This window comes from Curcuma longa, chromosome 16 (assembly GCF_044706935.1).
Source record: "Curcuma longa cultivar G26 ecotype Majalengka, Jawa Barat chromosome 16, ITB_CL_G26_1.1, whole genome shotgun sequence".
In the NCBI taxonomy this organism is placed as follows: Eukaryota; Viridiplantae; Streptophyta; class Magnoliopsida; order Zingiberales; family Zingiberaceae; genus Curcuma; species Curcuma longa.
Genome location: NC_133876.1, coordinates 7,324,775 through 7,344,040, shown reverse-complemented (window position 1 = coordinate 7,344,040; position 19,266 = coordinate 7,324,775). Strand labels below are relative to the sequence as shown.

The window sequence follows — 19,266 nt, the reverse complement described above, 5'->3', positions numbered from 1 at the left end:
ACTTATTCAAATGCTTACAAATCTATAAATACACATCTTAATATAATCAATCATCGAATACGACATTAGCTCCATCTCGATTAATTTCTTATAAATGTAATCCACAGTCTAAGATGCAACAACACCACTAATAACCAATTATTTGCGAGTACATTGAATTAGTGTTTTTGTTTAATATATATTGTCTTTGAAAGTTATTGAGCTTGTTGCACCAACCTTCTACCCATTTGCACTAGTTTAAGAACCTTGATAGCATACAAGAGCCTTTCCCACTAAAGCATGCTAAAAGATAACCATAAAAAGATAATCTAAAAAGAAGATTCCATTGCATTTCTTTCTCTTAAAAAAAATAAAGGAAACTAATAAATCTTACCATTGTATCGTGCCCGGGGGAGACGTATATGAAATTTTAGTTACTAGAGTCTAGAGGGATTTGCCCAAAATTTAGCCTTGTTTGTTGTATCCTTCATTTTTGTGTTTTTTTTTTCAATTAAAAAAAAATCTTTTTTAAGTTTGAAATTATTATAGTAATAATTGATCTATATGACAACAATATTAAAAGCTTATAGTCAAAATAAAAATAAAAATCATGATTAATTAGAAGATCAACTCTCTCTAAAATAATATGATTGCATCAAAAGGTGTTAGCAAATTGATAATCTAGAGGATCTTTTGTATTCATGCTATCAAAATCAATTGTGCCACTAGATAATTTATTGGCATGCATGATAGTTATTGCTTTTGGCTTTAGGGTTTAGAAAGAATTAATGGTGCTAGAAAGAATTAATAAATTAATCATCACAAATTTCTTGTCGCATTCCTTCTATTTTAGAATAATTAATTAATGGTGATCGTCTAGAACAACAAGGTGCTATTGAATTCTTAATGTCATAGCCATGAAAGCTAAATGCAACTACTACTTCATATGTTCAACTAAGTTTTTGCTCATGTTTTAAAAACTAGATAGAAATTATATAAAATGAGAGGTCTTGGTAATTAACAATCTTATCTTCGCCATCTCACCAATTGGTCACTATGAAAAGGGTATTGTCTCGACTTCGTCGAGATTCGATCCTTGTCTACTTCAACAAATCTGTCCTATAGTAACCAACTCAATCATGCTCATGCTCCGGAGCGACAGTTCTCTCCCTTGATTGCCATCAAGTAAATCTAGAAGCATCCACAGTAGTGTGTTAGCAACCGACCTTCATAGTCCATCTATTTCGGATACTCGAACCGTGGATCTCTCAACACAATAATTTCCTCCAAATTGAGTGTCTATGCATGTCCCAACTGAATTTAGCCGGCTATATATTGTGACTCCATCCTTCCTCCAACACCACGCCATCGAACTTGCTCCTCTGTTTCTTTCGACCATGCAGCTCTCTCCCTCAAATCCTCCTCCTCCTCTTCGTCTCCAAAACTACTCCCAGCTACTCCAGAATTGGATCGGGGTTTGCTCCCCAACTCCGTCGGAGCGACGGAAATACTGCACGACCGCCGGCAACAGAGCACGGCGGAGCAAAGGAAACAGAGGAGAATGATATCGAACAGGGAGTCAGCGCGCCGTGCGCGGGTGCGGCGGCAGCAGCAGCTTTGCGAGCTGCGGGCACAGGTGGCACATCTCCGGTCGGCAAACTGCCGGCTCCTCGGAGAACTGAACCGGGTCGTGAGAGAGAAAGAGGAACTCCGGCACGAGAATGCATGGATGGAGGAAGAAGAAACAGAGCTCAGAAGCAAGTTCGCACGTATGGAAGCACAGCTGACCCCTATAATCTTTAATGTTGATTAAAAATCTTTGCAAATGTCGATTTCAGATTGAATTATTAGCGTACTTATTTATATATACCTATTTATAAAAAGAAGAAGACCCATTATATATATTTTTTATTTTAAAAATATTCTTATTTTATTACTATTATAATAATTTAGATAAAATTACAAATTTTGATTTAATCCGATAATATCTCATTCCTTCACCTTTTTCCTCCTTTCAACCTACTTAGAACAATATCCTTTTAATCAAATACCCAAACTACAATACAGATTAAAATTTTAAATTTTAATGCAGAATGATATTAAATTTTCATAATTTATCAAAATGATATATTTTGATAATAAATTTTCATAATTTATCAAAATGATATATTTTGATAATTTTGCCCGACCCCGTATGAGATTTCAAAAGGAGCCTAATGATATTTCAAGCATACATATACCAACTCAATTCAAAGAATCTTGTGTAGAAAACAATTCACATTAACCATTCTAAACTGTAACAAAAGATGAAATCCACCGGCTAATAGTCCCACACGATCAATCTCACGATCATAGGTAAAAAAGTAAATCGAAAAACTACAATTAATTACTACAGAAAGAATATTCCCTCAATTTCGTCGAATTTGTTTATTATTTATTGTCACAAATCTATTCCGCATTAACCAACTCAACCAAAAAGAGCCTAATGATATTTCAAAATTTTCACTTGCTAAGAACATACATATACCAACTCAATTCATTCATATTAACCACTCCAAACGCTTTCATGGAAGCTTTATACTTGGATGCAGTGAAATAGGGATAAGAACAATGATGATGAATTACTAGTAACAATCTTAAATGAAGTAAACGCAATCAATAGCACAGGTAAATAATCAAAAAACTTAGTGCAAACATGATTCATCAAGTATCTATTTGACAAGAACAAAAGTTTCAGTAAAGATTCATTTGCATGATGAAGATATCATCTACCACCCAACTCCAAAACCACAAGCGAGATGAGTCAGTTAGAAGCCCATCATGGACTTGGCATTCACTATGATCTTACAGCTTCAACTTGAACGGGTAAGCGAAATGAACTGAGATTCTTTAAAAGAATCTCACACGTACTGGATCAAAGGAGGTGGCTTCTTAAATTTATAGAGTGGTGATCTAAGTCAACAGAGGGAGCAGCGCGAGCTGCTACTCTCAGGTGAAGAACCATAATTTTGCTACTGGTAATTGGTAATCTGATCCTGGTCGCTGTGAACTGCAGATGAATTTAAAGTCTCAAAAGGGCACAACAATTTATTGAATTGATTATAGTAGCATGAGAACAAAAAATGATTCCAGCACCAGAATAAGCTCACTAGTTACCTGCAACAATAATTATTTTGGCGTTCGGAACTTTGCCAGACTAGCTATGGCATCTTTGAGTGCCCCTTCATTCTTTTCTCTATTTCCCTAAGTATAAAAGTGCAGTAAATGACTTAGAATCATATCGAGAAATACCCAAGGAATACAATATATACGATCCACCGAAGAGAAGAAAGAAGCTCATGCTCTCTCGACGCCATAAAAATTTCAGTTTAAAACTGTGTAGGAGCAGAACAGATCTCATAAGAGTCAACACCTATAAAGAGAGGAATTATAACACTCACCTTCAAGGATGGTATTAAAGCATAAACTTCATCTACATTCTCTGGACAAACATTCCCCACCATGCATATCTGAGTGACGGTCAAAAGCAAGCATATAGAGAGGGATCAAAATGCATAAATCAAGAATATTAAGATAGAGTACAAACCTCGCCATCAGTGATTGCATTTAGTTTCAAAGTTCTAGAAACTCAAGTTAATGGTCCAATTGAAAAAGGCTTTCCAAATAATGACATAATGCAAAAGTTAACCAAAAATAACGTGTTAAACTGAAGGATACTCCAAAACCTGTCGCACAGCCTTGGCATTTTTATAATGATCATTGACTTTGGAGTATTGCAATGCCTTGCTAAATGACCTGAGAAGAAAAATATGTCATTAAGAAAAACAATTACCAACTATGAAAATATGAATAATCTGCAAACAAAGCACAGCGAAAAGAACAAAGTATGAATGTAATTGCTAGCTAGTACTCAGGCATTTTTATCTTTGGATCTTCTGATAGAACAGTCATGTGTTCATGGATATCTTGTAAAACTTCTGCAGCTTCACAATCCATTAATAATCTAGCACCTTTTGGAAGTTCTGAAAGAAGTTCAACAACAACAAAAACAAAAATGAGTCCCCAACATATTAACACAAGGTTCTTAATTAAGTTCGTTGGATAGCACAAAATTCCTACATATAGTGATAATAATACAAGTGGTGGTTCTAAGAAAAACAAATTATAAGAAATTACAGGGTTTTGAAAATTATTTTAACCATTTGGCCTCTATGATTGCATCACCAAAAAGATATGCAGCGAAGATGAGGATATACAGGGAAAATTAGATAGCAGTGCTATTGTTTATCGAAAGCTCTATCAGTAATAGGAGAGTTTATTTCATGGGTAGCGTATTTTGCACTTTCAGTCTTAATGCAGGCTGTAGTAGTTGCTGCAAGTGCTAAATTCAGACCAACAGTCAAAAATACAACTCAGACTGGGAAAAATAAGATACTCAAAAATGATATAAAGAATAAGATTGCGCATTAATGCAACCAATGGTCAACATAATGCATGATGTACACATCTAAACTAGTTGTAAGTGCCACACTACACAGAGATACTGTTTGTGAATTTCAAAATAGTCAGGTCTAACCTGCAAGTGCAGTGTGTGACACAAAAAAATACACAAACATGAAATCTTTGACTAAAAAAAGAAATGGAGATTCATGAAGCCAGATATGAAAACTACATCCATTTATTTGATGGACTAAAGCAAAATATCTAGGAAAAAGAATAAGAAAAAAAACACAAGCAAAATAAAAGATGAAAAAAGAATTAAATATTGGTCCATCAATAACCTAGTTCGATTTTCAATTGTGTTTCTGCTATCAAAGGCTCGAGTGGTATTGCTTGTGGTAAGCTTCCTTTTCCCCCAGCCTTCCCAGCGTTGGAACTTTTACCTAGATCTCCTATACAATAAAAGAAGGCAAAATTCCATTAATGGTATCTTTCTGAAAAAGTATGTTTTAATAGTAAAAGTTGGAGGGACAATGAATAGCACCTGCTAGAGCTCTGTTAATAAGTAATATATTAAACTAAAACAATTTGAAGAAGAAAGGAAGGATGGACCTGCAGTTGAATTATTGAATAGATTGTTTCCACTTGTTTTCATGGTTGAAAAAGAGGCCTTTTTCTTGCCAGATTTCAGCTCAGCTGATGATTTTCCTTTGGTACTTGGAAGAGGTGTTTCAATAAAACCTAACAAAAATGAACACAAATTATAGTATTGATTACAATTAACCAGGACGGTGACATTTGGCAAGAATCATGCCCTTAACTTTGAATAATTGACATGAGTTCTTATGTTGTTCAAGTACAAAACCAAATTGTGCTACATTATGAACAAATCATCAATTAACAATAAACACCTACCAAACCCAAGAATGAAGAATCAGAAAACTAGATGTCAAGTATGCTATGTCACTTAACTAAAACATGTACAAATATCCAATGCAGAAAAGGAAATAATTTGATTGTTATTTTCATCAAGTAGTTTGTTACTTTGAATTGGTAATAAATTACCAGGGGTAATTGTTTGCTTATTTTTTTTAGTATTGGGTCCATATAAACATTATTGTCTTATATAATATTCACTATTGAATAATAGCATTCCTACTTTTTTCTGCGTGAGATTTTTCCTCAGTATAAAGTTAGGGTTTCCGCTGCATGCTATGTTACTATCCTAGTGAGAACAGTTGTTTATATCAACTAGCGCCTAAATTAGAAAAGAAAAAAAAATGCTACCTTCACCATCAGAATCTGATAATTCAATTTCAACATGTGACTCCTTCAGAGCAGCAGCACTCTTACCTTTGAGTGATCCTGCATCAAAAATACTGCTATTAAAATTCTGCAAGAATAAAAAAAGGTGTCTTAAACCTATGTGCATTCAAAACCAATGCATAACCTTAAAAATAAAGGATCATACTATAACTAGAAGTATAGAATAGTCACTGAAACATATCAAAATTTTCCACAAAGCAGCACACCATGGAAGGTATGCTACTATTATATTATATGAAGAACTCTTCTTAGCTTTGGCTAAAATTTGAGTCAACACCAGAGAGGGTTGTCGATGCACATCTATAGGACACAGTTTTGATAAAAAAAACAAAAAGGGAAATTTCGCCTCCCAAAGAAATGCAACCTCATAGGAAACCTTCTCTCACACAACATACTTCAAAATCAATGGAAAGCACTTTTTCTCAGGCTGCATACGATATATTGTTTTCTCAAATGAGACTACAGACAACCCCAAGCCACGATTTTACAAGAGAAAAAAAAATGTAATTGCGTTTTCCACCTAGTCACTTAGGTACTCAATGAAACTATCAAATCTTCGAACATGCACTAAACGAATTCGTTTCTGAAGTCGAAAAATTAAACCTTTATGCAGAACACCTGATTCACTTGCAGATTTAAGTAAAAAAATTAGATTTTTTTTTTTTACACAAAGATGCGAACAGCACAAAATGGAAGAGAAAACCTAACCTTGATATTTTCCTCCAGGAAAGGCAGACCCGTTTCCACCTTCGTCCGTCATTTACGAGCCTGTAGCTGAGGAGGGAGAGAATAAAAGAGGGCTCTCTCCACTAAACCCTATTGGTAGCGAAAGGGTGGCAAAACCGCCGACCGGGAGGGGCATGGACCGCCGCGGCCGGACCAATATATAATTGGGCGGTCAATCGATTTGTTAATTCGACGGATTAAAAAAAATTTCAATTTAATTTAATTCAAAACAGATTGAGAGTTGGACAGACTAATTTATGAATCTGATAAAAAAAATATTTAAAAAATTTAAATTTAAATTACTATTTAAATTAAAATTTTAAATTTGAATTATTATTAAACGGAGATGGCCACTAATCCATTGAATTTTTTATTTTAATGTTAAATTTTAAATTAAATATATAAATTTTTTCAATCCGCAGGTCAATTTAAATCTACCACGGGCTAACTTACGTGGATCGCGGATCTGGATAGGTCAACCCATCTTAAAATAGATTCATAAAATTTTAATCCAATCCGTTTAGATTATTTGACAGGATAGACCATTCCGACGAGTCCAATTTAAATTGACAACTATAATTTTGATGGCCTGCCGAGTTGGACTTGACACGAATTATCATAGGATGTGTCAGATTGACTCCGGCTTGCACCTGCTAGATTTGTTTTTCTAAAATAAAATAATAATAAATAAATAAAAATAAAAAATAACAGAAAAATAAAGAAATTTATAAAAAAAATAAGTATAAATAATTAAAATGTATTTTTATAATTTTTTATTTTTATTATCTTTTATTTTTAATTTTAAATAAATTATACGATGTGCTTCGATGATATCTGACCCAACACGGAGGTCATGCAACTTTTGCCCAACTGTGACCAAGCCGAGCTAGGCTTGGCACAACCGTTAATCAAGTCATGTGATGTGGCCCGAGCTAGACTTGGTACAACCTAACCCTTATCAAGTCGTGTGAAGTGGTCCAACCTAATTATCACCTCTACTTCCAACTATACTTGACCCCGATTCAAAATCGACAGTTTAGAACTTTGACCATCCAAGACGGTTGCGATCATCGTGGTTCAATATTATTATAGCATGTATTTATTTAAGTTGTCTATGCATCCTCTTAGGATATAGAACCATCAAAGCACATGTAATTCTCTTACATTTTACAATTATATCTTAAGAAGTGACATTGCTATTTACTTTTGTTTCCCCTATTATTTGTTCCTTTGTTATCAAATTCTTCGATTTTATCATTTGAAAGGTGCATTCCTTGTATTCTTTTTTCGATTCTAATCCAATTGTTGAATAATACTTGGGCTTCCAATGAGTCAGGAGACAAAATCAATCATCGTTCATTTAATATATTACCCTCAGCATTGAAAGTTCGTTCCACAGCAATAGTTAACACTAGACAAATTAAAATTTTTTTGGCGATCATGGATAGGACGAGAAAGCCTTGAGTCTTATGTGACTGCTACTTTAGGATATCGAAAATTGCTTTATTATCTACTTCATTAATTAAAATCAAAAGAAGTCATAAAATAATTCTCAAGTTCCTATGTGAAACTTGATGATCCTCGTGAATATTTTGTCTGTCTTTTTAATAAAAGTCATATTTTTATAAGTTTTAAATTACTACTACTAGTATTTTATATTTTAAAAATATTAATTTATATTCTATATTTTATATTATATTATATATAAATATTATATAAATATTTTTAATATTATATACAATATTATATATTATGATAAAAAAATCTTTAAATGAATTAAAGCATAGAAATATAAAATTAGCATTTCTCATATAAACTTTAAATTTACATCTAGGGTTAAAAGTAAATACAACTAAATAAATTTCAGAAATATAAAAATATATTATTTCTATTTCGCTTTCATTGCTAAATACATGAGAACATAAAAATTCATTATTATTATTTTCATTTAAAACTAATATTATATTATAAAAATTCATTAAAATTAAATGAGAAGTAGGATAATAAAAATTAGAAAGTTGTTCAGTTATATCATTAAATACTTTTAAAATTTTACAAATACTACTACAAATATTTTATTAGTGTGAAAATAAATATATATTAGTATTATTAATAATTTATGTAAAAAATGAACATAATAATTCTCTATATTGAAATAAATTTTGTAACAATTGATATGTTGAATTTGAACGTGTTGGTACATCACTTGTAAATTTTTTAGATCTCATTTCATAGTTTACAAAATCTAACAATATTTTATTATAGATGGATACAACTATAAATAGGAAATAGCAGTTATAATTAATTTAATTTATTTTTTTTAATTGTTAATCTATGTTGAACACATAAATTTAAAATATGACATATACAATGAATATAAAAAAACAAACCATCAGGTGGACATATAAATTTTAGTTCATCAATATTAGCAATATTAGAACTAGTATTATTAATGATATTAAAAATATTTTATCAGTTAATACATATTCTTCTAAAATTAAATATAATAATTGTGAAATGTTATTAGCAGTATGTGATTCATCAAAAACTTTATAAGTTAATAGTTTTTTTTTTTAATATTTTAGAAGTTATCGATCTAATGACAAATCATAATCATATACGAATATATTTGTCAATGATCATTTCAAATATTAAACATAAAAGAACTTTATTATTTATTTAATAAATTCTTCAATTAATTTTTCTCTCTTTGTTTTACTAATCTTTAATTTATTTGTTTTTTTTTGTAAATCTAGTTCTAGGAACATGTTTATCGTATGGATTAAGAGATTTTTTACAAAAAATTTTAAAAGCGCATTTAGATTCAAAAATAAATAAAAGATATTATAAAAAAACAAATCTAACTAATGATTTTCTTAATTTATTATTAAAATATAAAAATAAATCAAAATCAGAACTTCCACTAGTAAAAAAATATAAATAATTGTGTTTGACAACCATTGATTTTAGATTATTGGATGCTTTATTTTTGTATTGTTTCAATGATCCATAACCATCGATGACTTAAAATTTGTAGGAAGCATTGCAGTGTTTATATTTTACATGCAAATCTCTCAATAGAAGAGTATTACTTTCTCAAAATATTTAATAAAAATAGAATATTTTAAAAGAGGAACATCTTGAACCGTAGAAGTAATTGCATCTGTACTTGTATTTGGTATCAGAAGTTGTTTGGTATCATCAACAGTGAATTGAATATTGAGTTCCTTATTCGGATTCATTATTTCCTTGCCCTTTTGAGATTGAGATGATGAAGCTCCTTGGTCTTATTCCACTGTAGTCAAAAGTGAAACTCAAAAGTGTATAGAATTGGAGTAAAAGTATGTATAAATTACAGAATTGTGAATGAGAATAGAGAAGATGTACATAGAAACAATGAAATAAACTCTTTATTTATAGAGTTTGAAAAGTAATGAACACTAAATTGTATCCATTGATAAAAAAATAATTAAAAATCTCAATTGTCGAAAAATATATAAAAAAATTCCCCCATCGACTAAAACTGTCGGCCAATGATCATACATAAAAAATTGAATTGGTGGACCAAACTAGTGGTTAACCATCAGTTCGGTGGTTTTTATTAGGTTAGAATCGTAACTAACCCGGTGCCCTTGTCGGGCTAATTACGGTTCCGCCTCAGCAACTTGGTCAATGGGTACAAACTTGGGCTCGAGCTAGACCTAGAGCGGGGTTAGGTCTACTTCCAAGGAGGAGGTTTTTAAGAGATTAGTGAGCAATTAAGTTAAGATTTTTATTGTGAGTCTAAATAGGATTTTTCAATTCAAAATGAGCACAAATTAAAAGGGAGAGAGTAAAATAAACCCGACCATAGGGCGAGGTTTGAATCAAACTCACCTTATAATCTTAACCATGTCCATGAGTTGGTTATTCGTTGTAACAAAATGTAAAATCCACCACCTAAGCGATTCCACATGATCAAGTTCACGATCATCTGTGAAGAAGGTAAATTGAGACGTTGTAGTTGACCATTGTGTAAGAATATTTTTCTCAGCATGAGTTCGTGGACCTTAGTTAATGGGTTTAAACCGATAATTCAAATAATTCTAACTCTTGTAACCACTGATTTTACCTTTCATATTATTTAATTAATAGTTAAGAATAACTTATCATTACTCTCTAAATTTATAAATATACAGTTTGTTTTATTTTTTATTATTTCTCTACTCTCGTCCCTTAATTTTAAAAACTTAATTATCTTCCACTTTAATTCAAATTGAAAAATCCAGCTCCACCTCGCAAGGGCAGAAAGAAGATTAAAATTTGAATTTTTTTTTTTCGACCTATCAAATTTGAATTTGTAAATATACAGTTTTTATCGTTGCCACAACTGTAGCGAGCTCCGACGCTCAATTATCTCCGATACGACACTCCGATAACGTTTTTTTATTGTGGTTGCGTAAACGCAGCCGACTCGAAGATTGCGTTCCCGTAACGGAAGTTATTAATACATGTAACGGGCGACATATGACTTTCTCTCTCTCTCGTCGGCACGGATTCGCTAACGCATCTCTTGCTCACCCGCGCAAGCAACCCAGCGAATAGAGAGAAAGAGAGAGAGAGAGGGAACAAAAAGAACAGATGGAAGAAAGGACGAAAAGGAGATTATAGAGATGTTAAGGGATTGGACGCATCCACTGGAGGAGGAGGAAGAAGAAGAGGGAGAGAGTAGAGCCTCGAGAGTCGAGAGTGCTTCTGGGGGCGTTGAAGGGTAGGGTTGCGTGGTGAAGTGAGAGCGTGAAATGTGAGCGAATGCGGTGGAAACAGCGCATGAGAAGAGTAATGAAATGAGGAGCGGAATCGGAAGGGACCAATCCAGGCAAGAACAAATTCTGAAGCAAAAGAGGCCCAGGCAAGCCTGTTCCTCCTTTTTCAATGCATCGTCATTTAAAAAAAAAAACAATCTGATCTAATCCGATCCGATCCGATCTGCTGTGAATCAGATCATAGATGATAATGTGAGGGGAAGAGGAGGAGTACGATGGCAGGGAACGGCGGCGGCAGAGGGAACATCGCTGGTGAGGTGGCGCCCAGCAGCTCCGGGCCGGCCACGGCTATTCGTTCTTTGGAGCCAAGAATGGACCAGCGTGAGAGGGTACGTATGTTTTCCCGCGTTTCACCACGTTCGGCTGCTCCTTTCTATCTCACGCTTCGTTAGAGCGATTTTGTGCATTTTGGATTTAGATTTGCTGCGATCAGGGAAGATAATGGAACAATTTTTTCCCTCTGGTTGAAGGACATAGTTTGCATTCCTCTATTTTGTATCACATCAGTATTTTGTTTTCTCAGAAAAGTGACTTCTCTAGAAGAAAATTGAATAATTTAAAGCGGAGAACTGGTTTCTGGGTTGAATTGTCATTTAATCAGGTAAGTTTATAGAGCTGAAAATTTTTGTACCTTGATAGCGAGCCATAAAAATGCTCTTTTATCATAACTTACTGACCTTTATTTAATTCACTGCCATTTTGTTTCTCTAACTTCTTTGATTCGACAAAATCTTTCTTTACCCTCTTGTTTGTTTTCTCTCCTTCTGTCTCATTATTCTGAGAGTACATGTACCAAAAATGCCAATTATAATGATTGGTTAATGCACAACTCTTTCTTGCATTAACTGACTGATACGGTTGACCTTACAATTCTAACTAATTGACTGACAAATTTCTACTGTTCTTGAAGTGGAGAATATCTAGCCAAAGGATATTTTTTTTGACTTCATGGTCCATTATCCATTTGCTATCTTGTAGAATGCATATATTCCAATAATTTTATAATCATGCTGTTGGAGCACACATTTCTCTTGTCCATTAACAGCTGCATTTCCAATTTTCACGTGTCCCAACTCATTGATACAAGAAACGAACAAGATACAAAACAAACAAGGGGAAAATGCCAATTTATGATCGTGTTCATCTAATTTACCACGACCCTATAACAGTTAAAATATTTCTTTTACTGGTTAGGGCAAGAAGATTACAGGTTTTCCTTTGTTTTTATTCTTTATTTAATGTTTGCTCTTGTTTCAGTAGTAGTTCACTAGAAGTGGAAAATAATTTTCCTGTTCTAAAATTTAAAACTTATCATTTTACTTCTTTCCATATCTACTCTAGTTCTTATCACGGACAATTAAATTGCTCATTATCATTTTCCCAAAACTTAATACAGAAAGACTCCTGGTAACTATTTCTGTATTTAACTAGTGAGGATGACTTTATTGATTTCAGGTTTTTATTTCTAGATGATCATTAACAGTCTCAAAATTAATTGTTTGGTTTGACCTTTGGTTCTCGAGCATACTGAAATATGCGTGTCATAAATTGGTTTGGCCAGCCTGAGAATCTAGTGGGGCCTAACTTAAGTCCTGTTGAGGATAAAGAAGGTCCCAAGCTTTGTTGTTTTGTCTTCACCTTCCTTTTACCCCTTTCCTCTAGGATATTTTCCCAACAATTTCTTTTCCTAACAACTGTCAGGAAAAGTTGTGGGCCAATTTCTCCGCATCCCCCTTTCCTTTTCCATATTAGATAACAGAACAAACAATGAACCAAAATAGGTTAAAGTAGAGCAGAATATATTTATAATTTCATGGTTCCTTTTTGGTACTTCTAGGCAGTTGTAAGGATCTGTGTGTGGATACTGTTTGCATAATTGGTTCATTTTCAGTTTGTTTCATAGATAAATTTCAATATGCTGATCCATATGCATTTTTTTGGTATTCATGTTTCATTTCACTACCAGAGTGGATGGGTGGCTTGCTTTGGTGGACTGTCCTGTTTCTGTTTCGGATCACGAAAACGAGTGAAACGGATTGTTCCTGCATCCCGTACTCCAGATGGGAGCACATCAACTAGTCATTTAAATGGATCTACATCTTCTGGAATTTCTAATGAAAATAATGCACTGAACTTATCCATTCTCGCACCACCTTCATCTCCAGCATCATTTTCAAACTCTGCACTCCCTTCAACAGCCCAGTCACCTAATTGTTTCTTGTCAGTCTCAGCCTATTCTCCTGGAGGAATATCATCAACCATGTTTACAATAGGACCATATGCTCATGAAACTCAGTTGGTGTCACCTCCTGTGTTTTCTACCGTTACAACAGAGCCATCCACGGCTCCATTGACCCCTCCACCAGAGCTTGCTTACTTTACTACACCATCATCTCCTGATGTACCTTATGCGAGGTTTCTGTCATCAGCTATGGATATTATTGGTGCAGGGAAAGACAATGGAGTGTCTTATTTGCCATCAACTTATGCGGTTGCTACTGATCTCCAAGTGAATTGTCCACTGTACCCTGCGAGTCCTTCAAGCAGCCAAATATCACCTGCCTCTGGAACCCTTAGAACTAGGTTGTCTTCTCCTTTTTGGAAGCGTGATAACCCCTCACAATGGGGTGCTTCCACACCCACTCATAGCTCTCCTGGTTCCAGGAATGCATCAACCAAGTTGCCTGGACTTGATTCATCTACAACCAGAAATTTCATAGTTTATCCTGATTCCAGCTTCTTCTATCAGGCAACATCAGCACAGTTTCACTTGGATCAGGTGCAGCAACCACTTCCTAATTCCGCCGGGAAGCTTACTATTTCCAGGGAAGCAGATGTCTACTCCAGTTGTGGAAGCCAACAACATAAAACTTGCAAACAAGATGTGGAAGAGATTGAAGCTTACAGGGCATCATTCGGATTCAGTGTGGATGAAATCACCACATCTCAAAATTGTGTGGAGCTATCTGATCCACTTGATGAGTCTTTCACAATATCTCCATTTAATATTAGTAAAACCACAATAGAGCTGTCCCCAGTTGTTGGGTTTGAAAAAGGTAAAAAGTTGTGCAATTTTCTGGATCCTATGAGCACAATGCAAGTATGTGGTACGGACAAATTGAATCTGAGCAACATACCACCAGGTCAATCACAATAGGCTGGGAAGGTCACATGCATCCATATGAAACCTGCATACTTAGTTTCCTTCGGGAGCTACTCAATGCTGATGACTGAAACCCAATCCAACAAATGCTGCAGTTAATTTACTGTGTCATTAAATCACTCGATCTGATTATGCCCTTCCTTTAGTTGATCTCAATCCTGATACATACCGTGGAGAGGAGCATGTCCCAAAGCAATAGACAACGTAGAGACCAATTAATGACGTGCCAGAAGTTTCTGAGAAGTCAATACCTTACTAGGATGAATTTTCTGCCATAACTGATAAGTACTTCACTAGCTGATAGATAACCAAATTTGTTTGCTTGCCGTTGAATGACTAGTAGATTCTGATTTTGAAGGGCCAGGAGACAGACATTCTATGAGCGATTCCATTCTCGTAGTCTAATGTATTCCTGTGATAAACACATTAATTTTACTGTTTTGTTGTAGAATTTCATCATGTTTTGTATTCTATGTATTTACATTTCTTCCTGAAATAGTTAGGTGTATATCCTAGTTATTTTACCTAAATTTTGCTTGTCTTGCCCCCGTTTAATAATCTGCAATGTATTTATTCCTTCTATTATTGTCAACTTCAAGCATGTATTTGTCATATGAAAACATGTTCTCTCATATGTTTGTAGTTCCTTGTTTCTGAATTGCTTTAATTAGATGCTTGCCGATTGAATGCCATGTGTGAGATAAACTTTGTGATCAAGGTTTATGCTTATTCTCAAATTTTAGTTTAATTCAGTTAAATAAACCAGATAAACTAAGAAATGAAGGTTCCATGGCCAACCCCATGTGCTTATATAGTTTCTTTTTAATTAATGTTCATCAGAATGAGGTTCTTCGGTTCTTTGTGCTTATAATTAGGTTCATCATAAAATTGTATTCCTTTAGAGTTTCCCTAAGTATTTTCATATCATATTAAACTTTATTAAATGTAAATAATTTTATTATAATAATAATAATAATAATAATAATAGTTTTTGACTCATTTGCCGTCTCCAATTTTTTGCCGTCGATTGCATTTTTACGTGTACAAGTCTATAACTTTCACTTCGTTGCCGCTTTTCCAAGCTTTCGCCTTACGACTTGAGGGTTTACGTTGGGTTTTATAGCTGCTGTCGCTGGTCAATACCTATTTTTGCCTAGCCGCCTTCCTCCGATCCCGTAAGTCCCATCTCTTCTTCCATGGCGAACGGTTCCGTGATTCTCTCAAGGATGGCCAGGTCTAGGTCCTTTGCTTCCACCGCCGCCGCCGCCTCTACTCTCCCGCAGGTTTCTAACTATAACCCCTTTCCGTTTTTTCTTAATTTCCGATGGAAAAAATACAAATTTTTTCTCGTATGATCTAGATGTTTTGAGCTCCAAACGGAGGTTTCTTATCAAAGTAGGACTCTTATTTTTCTTATGTGGCATGTACCAATTTGCAGGGTAAAAAGATTTGAACTTGTTTCTTCCTCTTTGCGATTGGTATCTGATCACTCAATAAGTTGTATGTGGTATCGATTATGATCTTGGAACCTGTAACTATTCCATTTCTTGTTGGGCGAGTCACTGACTTAGGCGTAGATATATGAGTTCTGATAGATTTTTCCGATTATGTTTTGATCTAGACGCATGGTTTGCTGGATAATTTATATTTATCCGGTAGATGAACTGACTTTATGCTGAAGGTCTCATACTAACATATCAAAGTGATCCAGATTGGTGATGTTCGTTTAATTTTACCTTGCTTGAGCATGAAAACTTTTCTTAAAAGAATATGAATTTTGGTTTTCAACCTGTTTATGGTAGTACAAACTAAGTTATGCACATAGATTCTCTAGTCTCATTTATGCGCATTATTCTCTGTATATCCAGGTTTCCAATTTTCTAAAAGCGTCTTATGGCACGTCTCCTCTATCTCAAAGATGGGCGAATGCTGCAAGGACATTCAGGTAATATATTTTGACCTCTGCTTCTAATTTACCCATGTAGTATCTGAACATATAGACATCTCTTATGGCATACTATACCATCTATTTGGTGATCAAAGTTCTGGAAATTTTGATTTTGTAGCTCAAAGCCTGCAAGTGCTGATGTTATTGGGATTGATTTAGGCACCACAAACTCATGTGTGTCTGTCATGGAGGGGAAGGTACACCTTGCTTCCCTGTTTTCCAAAGATTACACAAGCTTTTTTCATGGCCTTCTTGATTTCTTGAGATGCCAAAAGCATCTTAGGATTGGGATTCTCTCTGGTGCAAAGTTTTGTAATGTGTGCATCTTGTTTGATCCAGACTCCAAAAGTGATTGAGAATGCAGAAGGTGCAAGGACGACTCCATCTGTTGTTGCCTTTAATCAGAAGGGTGAACTTCTGGTGGGTACTCCAGCAAAGCGACAAGCAGTGACAAATCCGACAAACACTCTATTTGGCACTAAAAGATTGATTGGGAGAAGGTTTGATGATCCCCAGACTCAAAAGGAACTAAAGATGGTTCCCTATAAGATCGTCAAGGCACCTAGTGGAGATGCGTGGGTGGAGATGAATGGCCAGCAATATTCGCCGAGCCAGATTGGTGCATTTGTCCTAACCAAGATGAAGGAAACAGCAGAAGCTTATCTTGGCAAATCTGTTTCAAAGGCTGTTATCACAGTCCCTGCTTACTTCAATGATGCCCAACGCCAGGCCACAAAGGATGCAGGGAGGATCGCAGGCCTTGAAGTTTTGAGGATCATCAATGAGCCCACTGCGGCTGCACTTTCATACGGAATGAACAACAAGGAGGGTTTGATTGCTGTCTTTGATCTGGGTGGCGGTACGTTTGATGTATCCATTCTGGAAATCTCCAATGGGGTGTTTGAGGTTTGTTCTCGACATGTTTCTCTGGTTCCTATCATATTCTTTTATTTAGATCTTGATGTGATTTTCCATCTTCAGGTTAAGGCTACCAATGGGGACACATTCCTTGGTGGTGAGGACTTTGATAGTGCACTGCTGAACTATCTGGTCAGTGAATTCAAAAGAACAGACAACATGATTTATCTAAAGACAAATTGGCAATACAAAGGCTGATTCTCTCTTCCACCATGCAAACAGAAATAAACCTTCCATTTATGAGGACAAAGCACTTCAACATTACATTGATAGTGCACTGTATCCCTTGCAACAATTGTCTCAGAGATGCAGGCATCTCGGTGAAAGAAGTTGATGAGGTACTTTTGGTTGGTGGAATGACCAGGGTGAGGAAATTGTCAGCCAGATATTTGGGAAGGGACCTAGCAAGGGCGTGAACCCTGATGAGGCTGTCGCCATGGGAGCTGCCATACAAGGAGGCATTCTGAGAGGTGATGTTAAAGAGCTTCTCCTGCTCGACGTCACCCCTCTCTCCCTTGGTATCGAGACCCTCGGAGGGATCTTTACCAGGCTTATCAACAGAAACACAACCATTCCAATCAAAAAAAGCCAAACCTTTTCAACCGCAGCTGATAACCAAACCCAAGTCGGGATCCATGTGCTGCAGGGAGAGAGGGAGATGGCTGCGGACAACAAGCTTCTTGGGGAGTTCGAGTTAACTGGAATTCCTCCTGCCCCGAGAGGCATGCCTCAAATAGAAGTCACGTTCGACATTGATGCCAACGGTATCGTGAAGGTATTAGCCAAGGACAAAGCAACTAACAAAGAGCAAGAAATTACCATAAGATCTTCGGGCGGGCTATCTGAAGAAGAGATAGAGAAGATGGTAAAGGAAGCAGAAGTCCATGCACAAAAGGACCAGGAAAGGAAGGCCTTAATTGATATCAGAAACACAGCGGACACTACAATTTACAGCATCGAGAAGAGCCTGGGTGAATTCAGAGACAAGATTCCAGCTGAAGTTGCAAAAGAGATTGAAGGTTCAGTTGCCGACTTGAGGTCTGTAATGGGTGGAGATAGCGTGGATAAGATCAAGGAGAAACTCGATGCCGCAAACAAAGCAGTGTCCAAGATCGGGCAACATATGCAACAAGGTGGGGGAGGAGGGTCTGCTGGAGGATCCTCTGGGTCAGCTGGAGACCAGACTTCTGAAGCAGAGTACAAGGAAGCAAAAATGTAAGCTTTTTCATATGCATCCTTCAGAATTTTTGAGAGTTCTGAGGGTTTATTATTATTATTATTATTATTATTATTGCATGATTTCTGAGCCATGGGATGGATGATTTATAAGACCCTTATGCTAGTTTGTAATGTGAACTATTATTATCGAATTAATTTTTCTTTATCATTAACAGTTATTTGTGATTAGTGCTTTTGTTCACACTTAAGAACGTTTACAATGGTCATCATTGTAAAGCAATAGAACAGCTTACGGTGATTTTCCAAGACAATCTCTTATACGGCTATTTGTCCTTTTCTCTAGTCTTGACATAAAAGTAGAATGGATGATAAGAATGCATTTATGGTGAACTTCATGGAGTTAGTCAACTAGGGTTGATGCAGTGAGTTAGAACATTCAGTTTGTAGTTTTGTATTTGATATGATATGATATGCACCTTCTCATGCGCGTAGCATCTGTGATTGAGTAAGCGTCGGGACGAATTTAGACATTCAAAAATGATCCGGACGCCCTGTGCACTCAATCACGGACGAATATCGCACATGGCGAGTTGGTCAAATAGGATTATGCAGTAAGTATTGGAACGACTCAAGACGTTTGAAAATGATCTGGACGTCTCAGTCACTGACCGATATTGAGCATGAAAGAATGTGTAGGACATCACTTCTTAGTCTGTATATATCTAATTTGATGGATTCATATATATTATTTATTTATATTTTATATCGACTGAAAGTTAGAT

The 19,266-nt window shown here is 35.3% G+C and overlaps 1 protein-coding gene and 2 pseudogenes across 1 annotated transcript; 2 read left to right on the top strand and 1 right to left on the bottom strand.

Moving 5' to 3' along the window:
- Nucleotides 1-2,620: 2,620 nt before the first annotated feature.
- On the bottom strand, nucleotides 2,621-6,583 carry LOC141847898 (uncharacterized). The gene is made up of 10 exons (XM_074736003.1): nucleotides 6,454-6,583; nucleotides 5,707-5,784; nucleotides 5,032-5,160; nucleotides 4,761-4,871; nucleotides 3,890-4,001; nucleotides 3,697-3,774; nucleotides 3,566-3,599; nucleotides 3,420-3,488; nucleotides 3,136-3,222; nucleotides 2,621-3,028 (listed from the first exon to the last, which is right to left on the bottom strand). The coding sequence occupies exons 1-9, from the start codon at nucleotides 6,503-6,505 to the stop codon at nucleotides 3,148-3,150; spliced, it is 738 nt and encodes a 245-aa protein (XP_074592104.1). The 5' UTR covers nucleotides 6,506-6,583; the 3' UTR covers nucleotides 2,621-3,028; nucleotides 3,136-3,147.
- A 4,908-nt stretch (nucleotides 6,584-11,491) lies between these two features.
- LOC141848108 (uncharacterized protein At1g76660-like) lies at nucleotides 11,492-14,302 on the top strand (annotated as a pseudogene).
- A 1,317-nt stretch (nucleotides 14,303-15,619) lies between these two features.
- Nucleotides 15,620-18,678, top strand: LOC141847719 (heat shock 70 kDa protein, mitochondrial-like; annotated as a pseudogene).
- Nucleotides 18,679-19,266: the final 588 nt, after the last annotated feature.

Bases quoted from the DNA above. Each gene is read 5' to 3' on its own strand.
- LOC141847898 (XM_074736003.1), bottom strand. From the start codon at position 6,505: ATGACGGACGAAGGTGGAAACGGGTCTGCCTTTCCTGGAGGAAAATAT. The intron at 3,489-3,565 runs GTTTGTACTCTA...ACCGTCACTCAG, and splicing joins ATGCAATCACTGATGGCGAG to ATATGCATGGTGGGGAATGT. The intron at 3,223-3,419 runs GTGAGTGTTATA...TTTTATACTTAG, and splicing joins CTTTAATACCATCCTTGAAG to GGAAATAGAGAAAAGAATGA.